Source organism: Salmo trutta, chromosome 33, assembly GCF_901001165.1.
Source record: "Salmo trutta chromosome 33, fSalTru1.1, whole genome shotgun sequence".
Lineage (NCBI taxonomy): Eukaryota > Metazoa > Chordata > Actinopteri > Salmoniformes > Salmonidae > Salmo > Salmo trutta.
The window spans coordinates 23,156,442-23,177,860 of record NC_042989.1 but is presented as its reverse complement, the minus strand read 5'-3'; the positions used below and the strand labels follow the sequence as shown (position 1 = coordinate 23,177,860).

General features: G+C 43.5%; 1 protein-coding gene across 1 annotated transcript in view; it reads right to left on the bottom strand.

The window, feature by feature from the left end:
- Window positions 1–4,310: 4,310 nt before the first annotated feature.
- The window catches only part of LOC115172682 (TOG array regulator of axonemal microtubules protein 1-like), a 32,384-nt gene continuing 15,275 nt past the window's right edge, over window positions 4,311–21,419 (bottom strand). The window contains exons 9-22 of the mRNA XM_029730365.1: window positions 17,647–17,712; window positions 17,074–17,243; window positions 16,744–16,921; window positions 16,330–16,551; window positions 15,692–15,815; window positions 13,175–13,280; window positions 12,658–12,893; window positions 12,316–12,474; window positions 12,080–12,206; window positions 7,307–7,422; window positions 6,887–7,067; window positions 6,449–6,668; window positions 6,278–6,364; window positions 4,311–5,968 (exon numbers count right to left, since the gene is read on the bottom strand). Of these exons, the coding sequence (XP_029586225.1) occupies window positions 5,709–5,968; window positions 6,278–6,364; window positions 6,449–6,668; window positions 6,887–7,067; window positions 7,307–7,422; window positions 12,080–12,206; window positions 12,316–12,474; window positions 12,658–12,893; window positions 13,175–13,280; window positions 15,692–15,815; window positions 16,330–16,551; window positions 16,744–16,921; window positions 17,074–17,243; window positions 17,647–17,712 (2,252 nt within the window). The 3' untranslated portion in view covers window positions 4,311–5,708. The remainder of the gene's footprint in view (window positions 5,969–6,277; window positions 6,365–6,448; window positions 6,669–6,886; window positions 7,068–7,306; window positions 7,423–12,079; window positions 12,207–12,315; window positions 12,475–12,657; window positions 12,894–13,174; window positions 13,281–15,691; window positions 15,816–16,329; window positions 16,552–16,743; window positions 16,922–17,073; window positions 17,244–17,646; window positions 17,713–21,419) is intronic.

Here is a 21,419-nt window from a genome sequence, read left to right as displayed (position 1 = left end):
TTATCCAGAGCGACTTACAGTAGTGAATGCATACATTTCATACAGTTTTTTTCTCCGTACTGGTCCCCCGTGGGAATCGAACCCACAACCCTGGCGTTGCAAACACCATGCTCTACCAACTGAGCCACACGAGACCCAGAACTAATGACACATTCATTAGTATATTATATGGAACTGGAACGAATTAATGACTGGAACAAATTGCAAAAATCGCTGAAGTTGGAGACTTATACCTCCCTCACTACCTTTAAGCATCAGCTATCTGAGCAGCTTACCGATCGCTGCAGCTGTACACAGCCCATCTGTAAATAGCCCACCCAACTACCTACCTCATCCCCATATTGTTTTTATTTACTTTTTTGCTCTTTTGCACAATAGTATTTCTACTTGCACATCATCATCTGCTCATCTATCACTTCAGTGTTAATTTGCTAAATTGTAATTACTTTGCTGCTATGGCCTATTTAGTGCATTACTTCCTTACTCCATTTGCACACACTGTTTATAGATTTTTCTATTGTGTTATTGACTGTATGTTTGTTTATCCTATGTGTAACTCTGTTGTTGTTTTTTGTCGCACTGCTTTGCGTTATCTTGGCCAGGATGCAGTTGTAAATGAGAACTTGTTCTCAACTGGCCTACCTGGTTAAATAAAGGTGAAATACATATATATTTTTAAAGATATACAAATTTATAAGATAATTAATGTGTTATTAGTTTTGAAAAGTTCTGCATGTGGTGTGTGAGACCAGAGACAAATTATCTTTGGTTAATCAAAAAGTCTAAGATAAGACACCTTTGTTTTACTTCAACTTGCCAAGCCTAGCTCTTTTTCCAATATGGCCTGGACCTGAGTCCCATAAGAAGACCTGTTAAATACATTCTATTAGGTACACCCATCTCGTACCTTGATGGACCCCCTGTAGCCATGAAGGGCTGCGCCTGGTCAGTAACAATGTTCAGATACACTGTTTAAATGTTGCTCAATTAGTATCAAGGACCTAATGTGTGCCAGGGAAACATTCCCCAAACCATTACACCACCGCCACCAGCCTGTACCGTTGACACCAGGCAGGATGAGGCCATGGACTCATGCTGCTTACGCCAAATCCTGATTCTGCCATCAGCTTGACGCAAAAGGAACCAGGACTTGTCGGACCAAGCAATGTTTTTCCACTCCTCTGATCGTGTGCCCAATGGAGTCGGCTCTTCTTGTTTTTAGCTGACAGGAGTAGAACCCAGTGTTGTCGTCCGCTGCAATAGCCCATCAGTGACAAGGACCGACGAGTTGTGCATTCAGAGATAAGGCTCTGCACACCACTGTTGTACTGCACAGTTATTTGCCTGTTTGTGGTCCGCCTGTTATTTTGCACGATTCTTGCCATTCTCCTTCGACCTCTCTCATCAACTAGCTGTTTTCGCCTCCAGGACTGCCGCTGATTGGATGTTTTTTGTTTGTCGCACCATTGATGGTAAACCCTAGACCAGTAGTTACCAACCTTTTCTGAGTCAAGATCACCTTCTGAGTCCAAAAGCAAGCCGAGATCTACCTCACAGATTTGTTTTCAAAAGACTTCAAAAACCTATGCAAAATAAGCCTATGCAAAATTAGCGTATTAAAAACAGTTCTGTAGCAATGAGGTTTGTACAGTAGGCTATAAGCCCAATACATCATCACTGCATATTGGCAATGCTTGAATTGCCCTGACAATGTTGTTCTTCTCAGACCATTACACTGGTAATATATATTTTGTTGTGAGGCACAGCTGAGTGAGCATAATCATTAGCTTTTTTTTTTACTGAACTGATGGCTTGCATCTGATGGTCAGACAGGGGATGGTGGGAGGGTGATAGCACTGCTGAGGCTGCCTCTCACCCAACTCACCTTCCCTCCTCTCTCCCTCCCTCCCTCCCTCCGCTGAGAAAAGAGGACCCAATCTTCCAGCTGATGGCGATTCATGTTATCACTCCGATGACCGATCAGAGACAGTGAAATATTCCTCGATATTAAAAAGGACAAGCCGCTAATAATAACAACGCAAGCTTTGGAAACACTTTGCTGTACTCATTCATTACAGCTGCAGTGTTGGTTGTAGTGTTAGTGGCATTAGTGGGAAATCGGGAACACACATTTTATGGCTTATCGGCCTAAAAGTGTTGAACAAAATGTTGACAGTGCTGAATAACAACTTAAACATGAACGTACTTATTAAAATAGCAGCTCTTTGCTGTGTTCATTGAGTCTCAAGTCATCATCTTTGCTGTGCGCTCGAGGCTTCTTTTTACAGCCTATGGCTTGAGGAAACTGTGAAGACACAGTGATCTAAGCATTATGATTGGCCAGCGGTAGGCCTATAAGTGTACTTGATTTGCTGTCTGGGCCTGCCGGGTACGCAAAGTTTTACCTTCAGACACATTAAATAGTTCAAAATGCTGACAATTTGCCTTCCCGGTGCTAAGGCTGCTGAATCAAGTGCACCAAACGCCAACAGCACAAAACACAAGGCTTTATCGTTGTTTTTTTACAGAAATGTTTAGTGATCACCTCCCTAGACACTGTCGTGCGTGAAAAGCCCAGGAGGCTGGCTATTACTGGCGCATACTGGAACCTGCGCACCTGACGCACTGTCTGTAGGATTGAACCATTTTTGTGAATTGGGTAGTGTACCTAATAAACTGGCCACTGGGTGTATACAGTACCAGTCAAAAGTTTGGACACACCTACACACACCTCATTCAAGGGTTTTTCTTTCGTGAAGACATCAAAACTATAAAATAACACATATGGAATCATGTAGTAAACAAAAATGTGTTAAACAAATCAAAATACACTACCGGTCAAAGGTTTTATAACACCTCATTCAAGGGTTTTTCTTTATTTTACTATTTTCTACATTGTAGAATAATAGTGAAGACATCAAACCTTTGAAAAAAACATATGGAATCATATAGTAACCAAAAAAGTGTTAAACAAATTGGGTTGATGTCGGGTAATTGTGGAGGCCAGGTCATCTGATGCAGCACTCCATCACTCTTCTTCCTGGTCAAATAGCCCTTACACAGCCTGGAGGTGTGTTGGGTCATTGTCCTGTTGAAAAACAAATGATAGTTCCACTAAGCGCAAACCAGATGGGTGGCGTATTGCTGCAGAATGCTGTGGTAGCCATGCTGGTTAAGTGTGCCTTGAATTCTAAATAAATCAGACAGTGTCACCAGCAAAGCACCCCCACACCATCACACCTCCTCCTCCATACTTCACGGTGGGAACTACACATGCAGAGATCCTCCGTTCACCTACTCTGCGTCTCACAAAAACACGGAGGTTGGAACCAAAAATCTTACATTTGGACTCATCAGACCAAAGGGTAGATTTTCACCGGTCAAATGTCCATTGCTCGTGTTTCTTGGCACAAGCAAGTCTCTTCTTGTTGGTGTACTTTAGTAGTGGTTTCTTTGCAGCAATTCGAACATGACGGCCTGATTCACGCAGTCTCCTCTGAACAGTTGATGTTGAGATGTGTCTGCTACTTTAACTCTGTGAAGCAATTATTTGGGCTGCAATTTCTGAGGCTAGTAACTCTAATGAAGTAATCCTCTGCAGCAGAGGTAACTCTGGGTCTTCCTTTTTTGTGGCTGTCCTCATGAGAGCCCGTTACATCATAGCGCTCGATGGTTTTTGCGACTGCACTTGAAGAAACCATCAAAGTTCTTGACATTTTCTGGGTTGACTGACCTTCATGTCTTAAAGTAATGATGGGCTGTTGTTTCTCTTTGCTTATTTGAGCTGTTCTTGTTATAATATGGACTTGGTCTTTTACTAAATAGGGCTATCTTCTGTATACCACCCTCACCCCTAACTGATTGGCTCAAATGCAATAAGACGGAAAGAAATTCCACAAATTAACCTCTAACAAGGCACACCTTTAATTGAAATATATTCCAGGTGACAACTTCATGAAGCTGGTTGAGAGAATGCAAGTGTGCAGCACTGTCATCAAGGCAAAGTGTGGCTACTTTGAAGAATCTCAAATATAAAACATATTTTGATTTGTTTAACACTTTTTTGGTTTCCAAATGATTCCATATGTGTCATTTCAGTTTTGATGTCTTCACAAAATAGTAACATTTATGAAAAACCCTGGAATGAGTAGGTGTCCAAACATTTGACTGGTACTGTATATCAATGAGAACTATCTTCTCAAGGAACTTGACATTTTCTACAATCTTTTGCTTTGCTATCATTTGTCATGTAACCCTGCAAAACAAATGTTTGTATTTATTTACATGTAAATAAAAGCAAATCATGTAAATCCGTGACAGTGGTCTTGTTTTAATAACCGACTCAGATGCTCAATCTTGCATGTCTAATCCCACTAATTGGAAATAGATCCTTACCTTACAGCCCCCTCTTCCTCCAGACTGTTAAAGACCAGGAACACAGATATCCTCTTTTCCCCCTTTGGGCGACACAAGGCAACAAGGCCAACTACACTGAGCTGAGGCATTACAATGATAGTATAGGAAAGTTTCTTTACAATAAAGATGTGAAGGAATAAAGTAAATAAATAAAAAAACAAAGCATATGGTTTATAGAAATAAACACTTTAAATATCAGTTGGTCTTTCATCTTGTTAACAAACAAGTTCAATATAATTTAAACATAGAATAGTGAAAGGCTACGTTAAGACTGGCACTATACTGAAACAGAATCACAGACCTGGGCTTCACCGTCTCTATATCAGTCGTTAGTTTAAAGATAAATGGTTTCAATGTTACACTCAGCCAGTATAATTGGTTTACACCCAAAGTAGAGTTAGGCATCAGTGTACACACATATATATATATATCCTTAACAAAAATATAAATATATTTTTTGATCACGTCAGTACATTTTGGTCATGCAAAAAGTAAAATGCTAAGACATGCCAGAACACCACTTCATCAACAAATTGTTACAATAAGATTTACAAACCATATACAATAGATACATTATATACGGCAACATCGTACAGCATACAGATTAGGCTAATACTGTGCAATCACACATTTGAGCTATACAAATTATTTGTAATCATTAATCTTCACTCTGACAAATCTTTAAAACAACCGTATAAGACATCTTACAAATTTCACATCAAATGAATCACCTAAAATATACATCTTTCAGGTCCCGTTTCCTTTTTGTGCATTTCAAATGTATATTCTTCATAACGTTGTCTCTGATTTGCGTACAATAAGATTCATAAAAAACAACAGCAACAATCATATGACGATACATACCAAGCCATATTCATGACGACAACTATCATGATAGTGAGCGACTTCTTCAAAGTGCAAAGAGAGCAGGTTGTTGAGAGTGTAAGACCTGATGCCAACAGCTGAAGTCTCTGTCTGTCTGTCTGTCTGTCTGTCTGTCTGTCTGTCTGTCTGTCTGTCTGTCTGTCTGTCTGTCTGTCTGTCTGTCTGTCTGTCTGTCTGTCTGTCTGCCTGCCTGTGCTCCTTTATTAAAGGACACCATAGCTCGCTGACAAGAGGGTTGATTTAAGGGCTCTCATCTTAAGGACTTTCTATACTCTGTAACGTTAAAAAAGTGCAGGCACTCTCAGAAATGTAGAACATCTCTGTCTTTAAGGAAGGTCGGTGTTTCTGTTCTTCTGTCTGGGGGGGGGTTTGATTGTGTTTTGAAGGTTGTGTTTTCTGAGGGGCCCTCAGGGGTAGGAGAGGGTCCTCATGAGCTCATTGAGGCTCTTGTGGACGTTGGCAGGCTGGGAAGCGGCAAACTCTGCCAGCCCAGGCCCCATGTGGGTGTAGAGGGCTTGGCACAGGTTGGAGGTGGCCCCCCGCACGCTGCCACCCCGGCCGTGGACAGTGCCGCTGTGGCTGGATGTGCCCAGGAGATGCCACAGCAGGGGTAACGCCTTCTGTTCCACCACCTGGGGCTTACGGGGATATAATCCTGTCACCAGATCTGAAAGACAGACCAGAGGAGGAGAGGAGGGAGGGAGGTGGGAGGATGAGGAGTCAAACATGTTGTAACAAGGAACTTATGAAATGCTGAGAGCATATGGGCCTGACATCTGTTTCTCCCTCCTTTTAAGAGGCTAAAGACTTTGGGTGACAGGCAGAAAGACAGTTGCCAGTGCACTGTTGCTTAGCAGCTTTTGTCAACTCAGATCCAAATCAAAATGTTAAAAGCCAAATGAAGTTTACAAAGTGTCATCTACGTAACTTAGGTACTGAAGGGAATATCTCAAGCAAACTATTTCAGTGAACATACCTGCAACCTTCTCTATGAGATCCACCTTAGCCTTACCACTCAGGAACTGGGCCTTGGTGCAGAAGGGCTGGAGGAGGAGAGCGTTATCTGTGAACAAAGTCAAGCACAAAGTCAAGCTACGTTCAAGCTTCAAACCAGATGATGTGATGGGAAACATCATCAGACACCCACCCAGGTTTTGGATGAGTGTGTGGATGGCTCCAATAGCAGCAGTGTAGATAGCGTTGTTCTTGGAGTTGAGGTGATTGTCCACGATGGCTGGGACCAGGATGTAGATTACCTGGGCAAGGTTATCCTTCATCACAGTGACAATCTTCTGCAGAGACTCTAGAGCGTACAGGTTGACCTTACTGTTGGACTCTTGCAGTCTGGCCTTAAAGGCATCAAACACCTGCGAGAGAAGGACAGAGGGATGAGAGAAGCATTACTACAGATTCAACTATGACCTGCTTACACAGGCCCTTTTATCTATGGAACTTTGCATGGTTGATTTCGTCAATAAAATGTATAGCTAGTATTTTTTGTGATAGTCAGAGGATTTCGGCCTTTAGCAGCTTAGGGTATATGAGGCAAAAAAATATCCAGTTTTGTTCAGCTGACATCAGTTACCGGAAAGATACTGCAGATGACCATGCTGGGGTTGTGCTCGCAGTCCACCATTAGCTGGTCGATGCCCTTGATGCGCTCTCTAAAGTCCTTTGAACCCAGCAGGGCTGTGAGCTGCTTGATGTACTCGATCTTGTCTGCAATGCTGTGAGCTTGAGGTCTTCCGTTGTACTGCCCAGACTCCCTGCAGATACACAAACAGTAGGTAAAACATAGAGACGGAGTTCATACTGATGGATACACACATGAACAAACTCTACATTCATTGACACAAACTGTGCTAATGCATAGACAAACAGCAAGGCTAGCCATGACTTCAATCATAACAGTTCAGTATATAAGGGATGTTGACTTGATGAGAGACTAAATTCAGGGATAGTATGGATAGTGCTACATGTTTCAGTTGATGTTGCGTTTTCCCACCTGTTTACCACTTTGTGTGGTTCCCTGTTGAGAGACGAGGCCCTCACTGTCCCACTGCCAGGGTGGGAACGCCGGCCCCTGGCTGACGGGGTGTCCTGGGGCATCTCTCCCAGGCCCTGCAGAACACATTAACACACGTAACTCATAGATCACACAAATGTACAGTACCAGTCAAAAGTTTGGACATCTACTCATTCAATGTATTTAAAAATATATATTTTCTACATTGTAGAATAATAGTGAAGACATCAACACTATGAAATAACACATATGGAATCATGTAGTAACCAAAAAAGTGTTAAACTAATCAAAATATATTTTCTATTTTAGATTCTTCAAAGTAGCCACCATTTGCTTTGATGACAGCTTTGCACACTCTTGGCATTCTCTCAACCAGCTTCACCTGAAATGCTTTTCCAACAGTCTTGAAGGAGTTCCCACATATGCTGAGAACTTGTTGGCTTCTTTTCCTTCACTCTGCGGTCCAAATCATCCCAAACCATCTCAATTGGGTTGAGGTCAGGTGATTGTGGAGGCACTCCATCACTCTTCTTCTTGGTCAAATAGCCCTTACACAGCCTGGAGGTGTGTTGGGTCATTGTCCTGTTGAAAAACAAATGATCGTCCCACTAAGCGCAAACCAGATGGGATGGCGTATCGCAGCAGAATGCTGTGGTAGCCATGCTGGTTAAGTGTAAATAAATCACATACAGTGTCACCAGCAAAGCACCCCCACACCAGCACACCTCCTCCTCCATGCTTCACGGTGGGAACCACACATGCGGAGATCATCCATTCACCTACTCTGCGTCTCACAAAGACAAAGACAGATTTCCACTGGTCTAATGTCCATTGCTCGTGCTTCTTGGCCCAAGCAAGTCTCTTCTTCTTATTGGTGTCCTTTAGTACTGGTTTCTTTGCTGCAATTCGACCATGAAGGCCTGATTCACGCAGTCTCCTCTGAACAGTTGATGTTGAGATGTGTCTGTTACTTTAACTCTGTAAAGCATTTATTTGGGCTGTAATCTGAAGCTGGTAACTCTAATGAACTTATCCTCTGCAGCAGAGGTAACTCTGGGTCTTCCTTTCCTGTGGCTGTCCTCGTGAGAGCCAGTTTCATTATAGCGCTTGATGGTTTTTTGCGACTGCACTTTAAATGTTCTGCATTGACTGACCTTCATGTCTTAAAGTAATGATGGACTGTCGTTTCTCTTTGCTTATTTGAGCTGTTCTTGCCATAATATGGACTTGGTCTTTTACCAAATAGGGCTTTCTTCTGTATACCACCCCTAACTTGTCACAACACAACTGATTGGCTCAAATACATTAATAAGAAGAAATTCCACAAATTAACTTTTAACAAGGCACACCTGTTAATTGAAATGCATTCCAGCTCTTGAAGCAGGTCGACAAAATGCCAAGAGTGTGCATTTTGTTTCTTTCGTATCATCATTGGCTCATTGGTGAAATTAGCATTATGACAATTTTATTTAATTAAATCATTCAAAACCCTTTATTAATGCAATTGCTGACAGAAGTTGACAAACAGGAACATAGCACGCATGTTTCCGAGTAAGTTCTGCATCAAACAAAAGGTCTCAAGTTGTTTTATTAAACCGAAGTCCCGCCTTAGTGATGTCACTGACTACGTCATTACCTTTTTACTCCTGAGACCAAAACCCTGCATCCATAGCTATACAAACATAGAGTTTCAGTGTTTATCTAAAAGCTAGGCAATAAATGTCCCCTCCCCAAAGTTGATTTATTGTGGAATGTCTAACTAGTCTCTTATCTCCCACACTCCCCTGCAGAGTTCTGTCTCAGTCACACTATTATGAGAGAGAGAGAGAGAGAGAGAGAGAGAGAGAGAGAGAGAGAGAGAGAGAGAGAACAACTGTGGAACAATTCTAAAACTATATAATGAATATATATGTTGTTAATCTATAGTCTAGGACCCTATAAATGTAAGGAGGGAGGGGTCTTATAACCCCCCCTTCTATTAATATAACATAAGCATAATCAATTATTCTAATACATCAAACATCTGTACAGCCCCAAATCATGACCGCTAGGTGAATCCTGACACCATCCCTAACTATAACATTTTCCAACAAGATAGAGCTGCCAAAGGGGGCTCAGTTGGTAGAGCATGGTGTTTGCAACGCCAGCATGGTGTGTGCAACGCCAGGGTTGTGGGTTCGATTCCCACGGGGGGCCAGTACAAAAAACAAACAAAAAAATTTTTTTTTTTAAAAAACTCATGCTGCCAAACATACCCTCATAAAACTGACTATCCTACTAATCCTTGACTTCGGCGATGTCATTTACAAAATAGCCTCCAGCACTCTACTCAGGAAACTGGATGTAGTCTATCACAGTGCCATCCGCTTTGTCACCAAAGCCCCATATACTACCCACCACTGCGACCTGTATGCTCTCGTTGGCTGGCCCTCACTACATATTCGTCGCCAAACCCACTGGCTCCAGGTCATCTATAAATCTATGCTAGGTAAAGCCCCGCCTTATCTCAGCTCACTGGTCACCATAGCAACATCCACCCGTAGCACGCGCTCCAGCAGGTATATCTCACTGGTCATCCCCAAAGCCAACTCTTCCTTTGGCCGCCTTTCCTTACAGTTCTCTGCTGCCAATGACTGGAAATAATTGGAGAAATCACTGAAGCTGGAGACGTATATCTCCCTCTCTAACTTTAAGCATCAGCTGTCAGATCAGCTTTTCGATCACTGTACCTGTATACAGCCAATCTGTAAATAGCACACCAACTACCTCATCCCCATATTGTTATTTATCTTATTGCTCTTTTGCACCCCAGTATCTCTACTTGCACATCATCATCTGCACATCTATCACTCCAGTGTTAATGCTAAATTGTAATTATTTCGCCTCCATGGCCTATTTATTGCCTTACCTGCCTACTCTTCTACATTTGCACACACTGTACATACATTTTTCTATTGTGTTATTGACTATACGTTTTGTTTATCCCATGTGTAACTGTGTTGTTGTTTTTGTCGCACTGCTTTATTTTATCTTGGTCAGGTCGCAGTTGTAAATGAGAACTTGTTCTCAACTGGCCTACCTGGTTAAATAAAGGTGAAAAAAATGTATAAATAAAAAGGCATAAGGTGGCTTCTTTAATGAATCTCAAATATTAAATATATTTTGATTTGTTTAACACTTTTTTGGTTACTACATGATTCCATATGTGTCATTTCATAGTTTTGATGTCTTCTCTATTATTGTACAATGTAGAAAATAGTACAAATAAAGCAAAACCCTGGAATGAGTAGGTGTGTCCAAACTTTTGACCGGTAGTATAAATGAAGTGCAGCAGGTTCATACAGGAAACCTGACTGATAGCATCAGCTGATATTGCAGCAATTAGATTCATCATGCTACCTTAATATGGCGGTTTATTTAGTCGACCGGGTTCCCACACACATTCTGATGGCTGCCGCCCAATGCCATGTGCTGGTGTTCTTGGTGACATGCCAATGCTGTAACACGTTACTCGCCATTCATTTCTGTTTTCTGCTTTCCCACCACTCTCCCCAGCCTCCACTTGTTTGGGCTCTGCTTTTGTCAGAGGCATTGGTATAGCTACCCCGATGGAGCAGAGCCTAACGCAAAGACTAATGTACGGCATTTATTGTCGTCTTTTCTAATAAATGGTTAAAACGAATGTGGCGTTTCCTGTCTAAACTGCTGCTTTCTTACAGTAACAGTGTCTTGTCTCAAAACGCAAGTCCCCAGCAAGGGGAGACTAAAATAGACAGGAATGACTCATAACAGTCCCACACACCTTCTCAGTTAGACAGTGTTCTGTACCTTAGTGTTCAGTGTGGAGACAGTGTGCTGTACCTTAGTGTTGAGTGTGGAGACAGTGTTCTGTACCTTAGTGTTCAGTGTGGAGACAGTGTTCTGTACCTTAGTGTTCAGTGTGGAGACAGTGTGCTGTACCTTAGTGTTCAGTGTGGAGACAGTGTGCTGTACCTTAGTGTTCAGTGTGGAGACAGTGTGCTGTACCTTAGTGTTCAGTGTGGAGACAGTTTTCTGTACCTTAGTGTTCAGTGTGGAGACAGTGTGCTGTACCTTAGTGTTCAGTGTGGAGACAGTGTTCTGTACCTTAGTGTTGAGTGTGGAGACAGTGTTCTGTACCTTAGTGTTCAGTGTGGAGACAGTGTGCTGTACCTTAGTGTTCAGTGTGGAGACAGTGTTCTGTACCTTAGTGTTCAGTGTGGAGACAGTGTTCTGTATCTTAGTGTTCAGTGTGGAGACAGTGTGCTGTACCTTAGTGTTCAGTGTGGAGACAGTGTGCTGTATCTTAGTGTTCAGTGTGGAGACAGTGTGCTGTACCTTAGTGTTCAGTGTGGAGACAGTGTGCTGTACCTTAGTGTTCAGTGTGGAGACAGTGTGCTGTACCTTAGTGTTCAGTGTGGAGACAGTGTTCTGTACCTTAGTGTTCAGTGTGGAGACAGTGTGCTGTACCTTAGTGTTCAGTGTGGAGACAGTGTGCTGTATCTTAGTGTTCAGTGTGGAGACAGTGTGCTGTACCTTAGTGTTCAGTGTGGAGACAGTGTGCTGTCCCTTAGTGTTCAGTGTGGAGACAGTGTTCTGTAACTTAGTGTTCAGTGTGGAGACAGTGTGCTGTACCTTAGTGTTCAGTGTGGAGACAGTGTGCTGTATCTTAGTGTTCAGTGTGGAGACAGTGTTCTGTACCTTAGTGTTCAGTGTGGAGACAGTGTTCTGTACCTTAGTCTTCAGTGTGAAGACAGTGTCTCTGATGGGAGCCAGGTCTTTGGCAGGGATATATTTCTCCAACATCTTATCAAAATCACGGTGCAGTGACAGAAATAACAGCATCCGGCGCCCCTGGTACCTGAGGAGCAGAACAGCCTCAGAGTCAAACAATGTCACTATTGATAACAGACACACCTGCTACTATTAAAACAGACACTCATTGGTATTGAACAGAATTCCCTCCCTACCTAGCTTCCTGGGAGGAGTCTTGTGCCAGCTTGGTGACGGCAGGTAGGATTCGGTCGGTGAGGTCTTTCCCTCCAGACAGCAGGCGGGCAGCACCAATGTTCTCCATCAGGTTGGCCATGTGATGACCTGCGCACTTCCTCACCACGGAGTTCAGGTGACTGTTCACAAGAGACAATATCAGGGATGTGGTCAGCGCCACATAGAAAATAAAGCCTAATGGCCTATTTTAATGATAAGATACAAGCATGATAAAAATGTAATATCTACACGCAAAGCATGTAGTCCTAATTCAGGTAAAGAACTGCTAAAAGTGCTATCTTGTGACAGTGAGTGTGTCTGACCTGAGGCCGCCGGTGAGCAGAGCGTTCAGGCTGCGTGTCGGGGTGCAGTGTCGCACCATGCTGTCCAACGCTGCATCCACATCCTGTCTGATGAAGGCGTTGGACTCCCCAGCTTTCTGCAGTAGAGCCTTGGCCGTGCCCTCCAGCTCCTGGTCCATGCCCTTCTGCAGCGCAGTGTACAGCTCACCCATTGCCCCAACCGCAACACGGGACACACCTGAACGAAGGTTCCTCACCTGAGGAGCAATACACTCAGATGATGATATCATTAAATCAGTTAGATAAAAAAATATATAACCAGACATCTGAGTAAGGGCTTGAATGGTCAAATGTCCTCATCAGGACATAGGAAAATCAATCATTGAGGGCTAAAGTCTACAAGGACCACCCTGTACTGAATTGATTGAGGGTTAGATTATGATTAGAAGGGGATTGGATGAAGGTCCCCAGGACAATGGACTGCCGTTTCACATGAACATTTATAGAATACTAAAAGAATGAGGAGTCGTGGTCGTACCTCTTGGATGAGTGCGAGACAGACGTCATGCAGCCTGTTCAGCAGTATGTCTGAATGGTACTGCGTCAGACCACGGAGAACGGTCAGGCCTTCAATCTTCTTCTCCCTTCAATCAAAAATAGAGAAATATACATTTTGTAAATCCAATCCGTTGCTTATATGCATAGAACAATCATACATTGACTTTTGACATAGGGTCTTACTAGACAATGTTGAAGTATAGCATCTGGTTAAAGTAACTGTCCATTGAAAAAATGAAAAGTCCAGTGAAAAGTTAATATTATGTTAACTCATACCCAAATAATGTTGTTGACTCGTCCTATACTCATATTTCTGGCCAAAGCATAATTTGGAGAGAAAACGCTTAAAAACTCAAACTCAAACTGCAGCGATTTGAACAAACATTTAAAAAAATATTATGAAGGCTACAACCTTCTGTCTGCTGTAACAGATATTGCTGTAGCACAAGCAAGACGCAGTCAACACATTGCATTGGGGCAAATCTATCAGCGTTTTGTGTGATGACGCAATCTTTATAGTTATGCTGCCATATGACCAGAGTTGCTGAATAAAGAACACTACGACATTGACTGCCTGTCTGCCTCCCAATAGCCAATGTTTGCACAATAAATCGATGTTGACTGCCTGTCTGTGTCTTGCTTGTTTGATATGCTGCATACATACAGCTTGCCTAAATAGCTGCATATAGGCTAACTCACCTGAAAAAAGAACGTGAAATCGCTACACTGCCTGTTATGTTGTGCTTATGTTTGCAATAGATTACTGTTACAACAAAGAACTACGTGTGTTCAAACTGTCTTTCGTGTATAAGCAGCAGCGGAGCACTGAGCAGCAGCTGAAAGGAGGAGGAAGCGGTAGCGGATCCTGCAGGGTCCTCGGGATCCTCCCGAGTGGCGCAGAGGTCTAAGGCACTGTATCTCTTGCAAGAGGCATCACTACATTCCCTGGTACGAATCCAGGCTGTATCACATCCGGCCTTGATTGGGAGTCCCATAGGGCAGCGCACAACTGGCCCAGCGTCGTCCAGGTTTGGCCGGGTTAGGCCGTCATTGTAAATAAGAATTTGTTCTTAACTGACTTGCCAGGTTAAATAAAGGTTACATAAGAAATGTAAATTAAAAAAAAGCGCAGAAATCCCTATATACACTATATAGAAAAGTAAGTGGACACCCCTTCAAATTAGTGGATCCGGCTAATTTCTGCCCTGCTAGAGCTTCCCCGGTCAACTATAAGTGCTGTTATTGTGAAGTGGAAATGTCTAGGAGCAACAACGGCTCAGCAGCGAAGTGGTAGGCCACACAAGTTTACAGAATGGGACCGCTGAAGGGCGTGGTGTGTAAAAATTGTATGTCCTCGGTTGCAACACTTACTAACGAGTTCCAAACGCCTCTAGAAGCAACGTCAGCACAATAATTGTTCCTCGGGAGCTTCATGAAACAGGTTTCCATGGCCGAGCAGCCACAAACAAGCCTTAGTTTACAAACGTGCAATTGCCAAGCGTTGGCAAAAGGGGTGTAAAGCTCGCCGCCATTGGACTGGAGTAGTGGAAAGACATTCTATGGAGTGATGAATCACCCTTCACCTTCTGGCAGTCCAACGGACAATTCTGGGTTTGGCGGATGCCAGGAGAATGCTACCTGCCCCAATGCATAGTGCCAACTGTAAAGTTTGGTGGAGGAGGAATAATGGTATGGGCCTGTTTTTCATGGTTCGGGCTAGGCCCTTTAGTTCCAGTGAAGGGAAATCTTAACGCTACAGCATACAATGCCATTCTAGACGATTCTGTGCTTCCAACTTTGTGGCAACAGTTTGGGGAAGTCCCTTTCCTGTTTCAGCATGACAATGCCCCTGTGCACAAAGTGAGGTCCATATAGAAATGGTTTGTTGAGATCAGTGTGGAAGAACTTGACTGGCCTGCACAGAGCCCTGACCTCAACCCAATCGAACACGTTTGGGATGAATTGGACCGCCGACTACGAGCCAGGTCTAATCGCCCAACATCATTGCCCGACCTCACGAATGCTCTTGTGCCTGAATGGAAGCAAGTCCCCGCAGCAATGTTCCAACATCTGGAGGAAAGCCTTCCAGAACAGTGTTTTAGCAGCAAAGGGGGGACCAACTCCATATTAATGCCCCTGATTTTGGAATGAGATGTTCAACGAGCAGGTGTCCATATACTTTTGGTCACGTAGTGTATTTAGTTCCAAAAAATTGGGTTCCAGAAAATTCGGAATTGCAGCCACGCCGTTCTGTTGGTGGGGTATGCCTATACCATTCCAACACAGAAAAGCTGTTTTTTAAACACCCTTAATTACAATATTTGGGAAGAAAAATTATTTGACTCATTGTAATTAATTATAAGCCATATTTTATAGACATCTGGAAACACTGGACAGTTACTTTAAATGCGGGAGGTGGGGTTCAGTTGGACCCCAGGAAGATTTGCAGTTGATAAAGCGTCAGCTAATAGGGATCCAAATGAAGAATAAAGCTCACCAGTCGTCTGAGTTGAGGAGTTTGAAGCTCTGTGTCAGTGCTAGCTCAGGTTTGGAGAAGGGCCGTAGTTCAGGCTGCTCTGTCAGGTCTCTCTTCTGGCTGGGAACGCCTGGGGACATCTCATCTGGAGGACAACCATATCATTAAATACAACACTATAATAATGTATCTCTATGGCCACAACAACACACATCAGAGTGTTACATTTCACCTCTATTGTTACATTACAGTTGTATCAGTCACTGGCTAAATGAAGCAGCGTGCGTGGGAGGAGATGTATTAATAGAATGTGTGAAAACAAAGCATTGCACTCCATTATCTACATCTCATTTACCGTTGCTAAGCTCTGCTACTGTTGGGAGGCTCTGAGGGGCTAATTAGTAGTGCACTAAAACACTTTAGAGTCAGGCTATACCTTCATGCCTGAGTGAGATATGATGTGTTGACTTATTAATCTATTCACCATGTTAAAAAAACATCATTAAGTTGCTCAAATTAATGAGAGAAGTCACAGAACAAACAGTTCTGTATCGAACGCTATAATGAAAAACAGTGTAGCGCTTTAGCTGCTATAACCCTATAACTGCAAAGATGCAAACATGCAACATGCATGATGACTGCCAGACTGTTACACTGACCTGAGCTGTGTGAGAGAGACAGCCGTGTCCTGCTGAGACTGGGAGCCCTCCTCATGCGGGGCAGGGTGCTCCTGGGGTTGGGAGGGACCGTGGGGGGGCTGGGCTGGTGGGGGGGACTGAAACATTTAATGGGGCTCTGGGATCCCTGGGGGCTGGTGGGAGACTCGTCTTGGAGAGAGTCAGCCTTGGTAGACGTCACCATGCTACCATTCAAATGAAAGTCTGTTAGGGGAAGAAAAAACATTATAGAGATGAGCCACAAGCCCACGCAGGAAGACATCCTACTGTCAGAGTAAAATTACCCAAATTATTGCAACATAACAAAAGCCAGTTTATTTAAATTCTAGTGCATGAAGTGAAATCTTGTACTAGGGTAAAGGATAGTCTTGGAGGGTTAAGGAAGAAATACTGCACCGTTGGAAATGGCTGCTGTATCCTCTGTAGCCACGTCATTTTGCACCTGTCTGAGGCGCAGACGCATCCTGTCAGCTCTCTGGCGATCTCCCAGGGCAGGCTGGCCCTCCTGCTGCTCCAATCGGTGCTGCCGCATCTTGTCCCGAGCAAACCTTGTCATTCTCACCTTCTCCTTATCCTGCACACAAACACACAACCCCCAGTTACGCACATTCCACAGACTGATAGCAGTGGTAGAGGGCAATTTTTTTCAAGCTGCAAAGCCTGATGGGAAATGTAGTATCAAAGAGGTTGTTGGTGGGCTATGTACAGTATGGTGGACCTGCTCACCCTGGCCACCTCTGCGGCTGGGATGTCGTCAGAGTCCAGATGGTTGCCGGGGACTGCGTGGCCATAGATGCCAGCTGGGGGGTCACTGGGCAGCCTGGTCATACAGTCACCCTGCTCCATCGACATGGCAACGCCTGGACGGCTGGACAGAACCACCGAGCCAAACACTCCTGCAGAGGGGGAGGAGAGGAAAATTCAAGAATGCTTAAGATCATTTTCATTGACACCATTATTCAGCAAAGCTGAAACTTTAAGCAGCACAGTGTATTCACATAGCTAGAAAATACTGTAAGCAGTGATGACTTCCAAAATATGGCATGCTCTGTCCTCTGCATGTCTTAGCATCTGTTTATCTGCCAACAGTAAGTATATTGCCAACTACAAGAGTTATTCCAAACAATTCTTTAAACTTGGCCCTGATACTGTGTGGCCCCAGGCAGGGCCTTGTGTACTGTGAGACTTGGCGATCTGTTGTTCAACACAGCCCTGAGCCAGAACATCACGACCTCAGAACACAATATTGGATATCTGAACAATGGCACAGAGTGGTAAATAAGAGGGATGTGGCCTGACCTCTACCAACCACACCTTCAGGCATGCCAGTGGCTGGTGAGTTCCTGTTGCTGTAGCTCTGGGAACCTGAGGAACAGAGAATGGAGAAACACATATACTGAACAAAAATATAAACTCAACATGCAACAATTTCAAATGTTTTACTGAGTTACAGTTCATATAAGGAAATTAGTCAGTTGAGATAAATTCAGTAGCCCCTAATTTATGGATTTCACATGACTGGGAATACAGATATGTATTGGTTGGTCACAGATAACTTAAAGAATGTAGGGGCGTGGATCAGAAAACAAGTCAGTATCTGATGTGACCACCATTTGCCTTATGCAGCACGACATATCTCCTTCGCATAGAGTTGATCAGGCTGTTGATTGTGGCCTGTGGAATGTTTAGGGTTGTACATTTTGGGGAATATTCAGAGGTGGAAACTTTCCGTGGGAATTAACGGGAATATATGGGAATTAACGGAAATATATGCAAATTAATATTAATAACATTTAAATGTAGATGTTTTTTTGCGTTGGATAGATTTACCATATCATATGGAAACAGAAACACACATTTTACCTTATCATAACTAAACATAATTGCAAATGACTAAATCCTTCCAATAGAAATAAAAAAAAATATTTGGTTACGAATTGAACTTTAATTAAATGAGTTGACACTTCACATGGGATGATTTCACTGAACAACAAAATAAAGGGAATATTGAATGATCCCCAATGATCCATCACATCTCCCAAAAACGTTTTCAACATACATAGTCTAGAAACTAAAGCTTTGGTTGTCTTCCTCTCAGGCTTCCATGTCTTCTCCCTGGACCTCCTCAATTTCCACCTCTTGAACATCAGACTCTGAGGCCTCATCTTCACTGTCACTTTCCAACCTTGTTGAGGATGGCTCGTTTTCAGGCTCAAAAAGCCTAAAATTTGCCCGGATGGCCACTAATGTTTCAACCCTTGTATTGGTCAGCCTGTAGCATGCTTTGGTGTGTGTTCCCAAACAAGGACCAGTTGCGCTCTGAGGCGACTGATGTTGGTGGGATTTGGAGGATGATGGAGGCAACAGGGGAAAGAGCCTCAGATCCACAAAGTCCCTTCCACCAAGTGGCTGATTAGATATGTTGGCACGACTGCCATATTGCATCTCCATCCCAAAGCCCTTGCTTGGAAGTGTACTTTGCCAGACTGCCAAGAACCTTTCTCTCATTCAGGCCAAGGTGGCGAGGCATGGTAGTGATGACACCATAGGCCTTGTTGATCTCTGCACCAAACAGGATGCTCTTTCCAGCATACTTGGGGTCCAACATGTACGCTGTGGCGTGTATGGGCTTCAGGCAGAAGTCTTCACGCTTTTTGATGTATTTCAGAACTGCAGTTTCCTCTGCTTGAAGCAACAGTGAAGTGGGCAGGGCAGTACGGATTTCTTCTCTTGCATCTGCAAGCAGAGTCTGAACATCAGACAGGATGGCATTGTCTCCCTCAATCTGTGCAATGGCTACTGCTATAGGTTTTAGGAGTTTCAGGCTGCTTACCACTCTCTCCCTAAATACATCATCCAAGAGGATCCTCTTGATGGGGCTGGCCATATCGGCAGACTGTGACATGACCATTTCTTGGAGACTCCTTCCCCTCCAGGAGACTGTCAAACATGATGACAACACCACCCAAACGGGTGAAGCTTCAATGTGGTGCTCTTATTCTTCTCATTTTGCTTGGTGAGGTAGATTGCTGCTATAACTTGATGACCCTTCACATACCTAACCATTTCCTTGCCTCTCTTGTACAGTCGTGGCCAAAAGTTTTGAGAATGACACAAATATTAATTTTCACAGTTTGTATGATGGCAATTTGTATATACTCCAGAATGTTATGAAGAGTGATCAGATGAATTGCAATTAATTGCAAAGTCCTTCTTTGCAATGCAAATTAACTGAATCCCCCAAAACATTTCCACTGCATTTCTGCAGAAGGCTTCAGGGCGCCGAAGAAAGTCCAGCAAGCGCCAGGACCGTCTCCTAAAGTTGATTCAGCTGCGGGATCGGGGCACCACCAGTACAGAGCTTGCTCAGGAACGGCAGCAGGCAGGTATGAGTGCATCTGCACGCACAGTGCGGCGAAGACTTTTGGAGGATGGCCTGGTGTCAAGAAGGGCAGCAAAGAAGCCACTTCTCTCCAGGAAAAACATCAGGGACAGACTGATATTATGCAAAATGTACAGGGATTGGACTGCTGAGGACTGGGGTAAAGTCATTTTCTCTGATGAATCCCCTTTCCGATTGTTTGGGGCATCCGGAAAAAAGCTTGTCCGGAGAAGACTAGGTGAGCGCTACCATCAGTCCTGTGTCATGCCAACAGTAAAGCATCCTGAGACCATTCATGTGTGGGGTTGCTTCTCAGCCAAGGGAGTGTGCTCACTCACAATTTTACCTGAGAACACAGCCATGAATAAAGAATGGTACCAACACATCCTCCGAGAGCAACTTCTCCCAACCATCCAGGAACAGTTTGGTGACGGACAATGCCTTTTCCAACATGATGGAGCACCTTGCCATAAGGCAAAAGTGATAACTAAGTGGCTCGGGGAACAAAACATTGATATTTTGGGTCCATGGCCAGGAAACTCCCCAGACCTTAATCCCAGTGCAAGCATTGATTATGCAAGAATGGGCTGCCATCAGTCAGGATGTGGCCCAGAAGTTAATTGACAGCATGCCAGGGCAGATTGCAGAGGTCTTGAAAAAGATGGGTCAACACTGCAAATATTGACTCTTTGCATTAACTTCATGTAATTGTCAATAAAAGCCTTTGACACTTATGAAATGCTTGTAATTATACTTCAGTATTCCATAGTAACATCTGACAAAAATATCTAAAGACACTGAGGCAGCAAACTTTGTGGAAATTAATATTTGTGTCATTCTCAAAACTTCTGGCCACGAATGTAGTGTATCCATTGTTTTTAGTGCCATGATGTCCTTGAGGAGCAGATTCAATGCATGAGCAGCACAGCCCATGGATGTGATGAGGGTAGGTAGGACTCCTCCACTTTAGACCAAGCAGCCTTCATGTTCGCAGCATTGTCTGTCACCAGTGCAAATACCTTCTGTGGTCCAAGGTCATTGATGACTGCCTTCAGCTCATCTGCAATGTAGAGACTGGTGTGTCTGTTGTCCTTTGTGTCTGTGCTCATGTAGAATACTGGTTGAGGGGTGGAGATGATGTAGTTAATTATTCCTTGCCCACAAACATTCAACCACCCATCAGAGATGATTGCAATCCAGTCTGCTTTCTCTATGATTTTCTTGACCTTCACTTGAACTCTGTTGAACTCTGCATTCAGCAAATGAGTAGATAAAGCATGTCTGGTTGGAGGGGTGTATGCTGGGGGAAGAACATTCAGAAATCTCTTCCAATACATATTGCCTGTGAGCATCAGAGGTGAACCAGTTGCATACACAGCTCAAGCAAGACATTCATCAGTATTTCTCTGACTACGTTCCTCCATTGAGTCAAAAATACTTCTGATTCCAGGAGGACCATGAGCTGTTGCTATCGATAAAGTGTCTGATTCATAATTTTCACCTCGAATAGAAGTACTTTTGACTTTTGTCAGAGGTTGCTTGTTGTGAGCACTGAGGGAACTTTATGCACTTGGCCAGATGATTCTGCATCTTTGTTGCATTCTTCACATATGATTTGGCACAGTATCTGCAAATGTACACAGCTTTTTCTTCTACATTAGCTGCAGTGAAATGTCTCCATACATCAGAT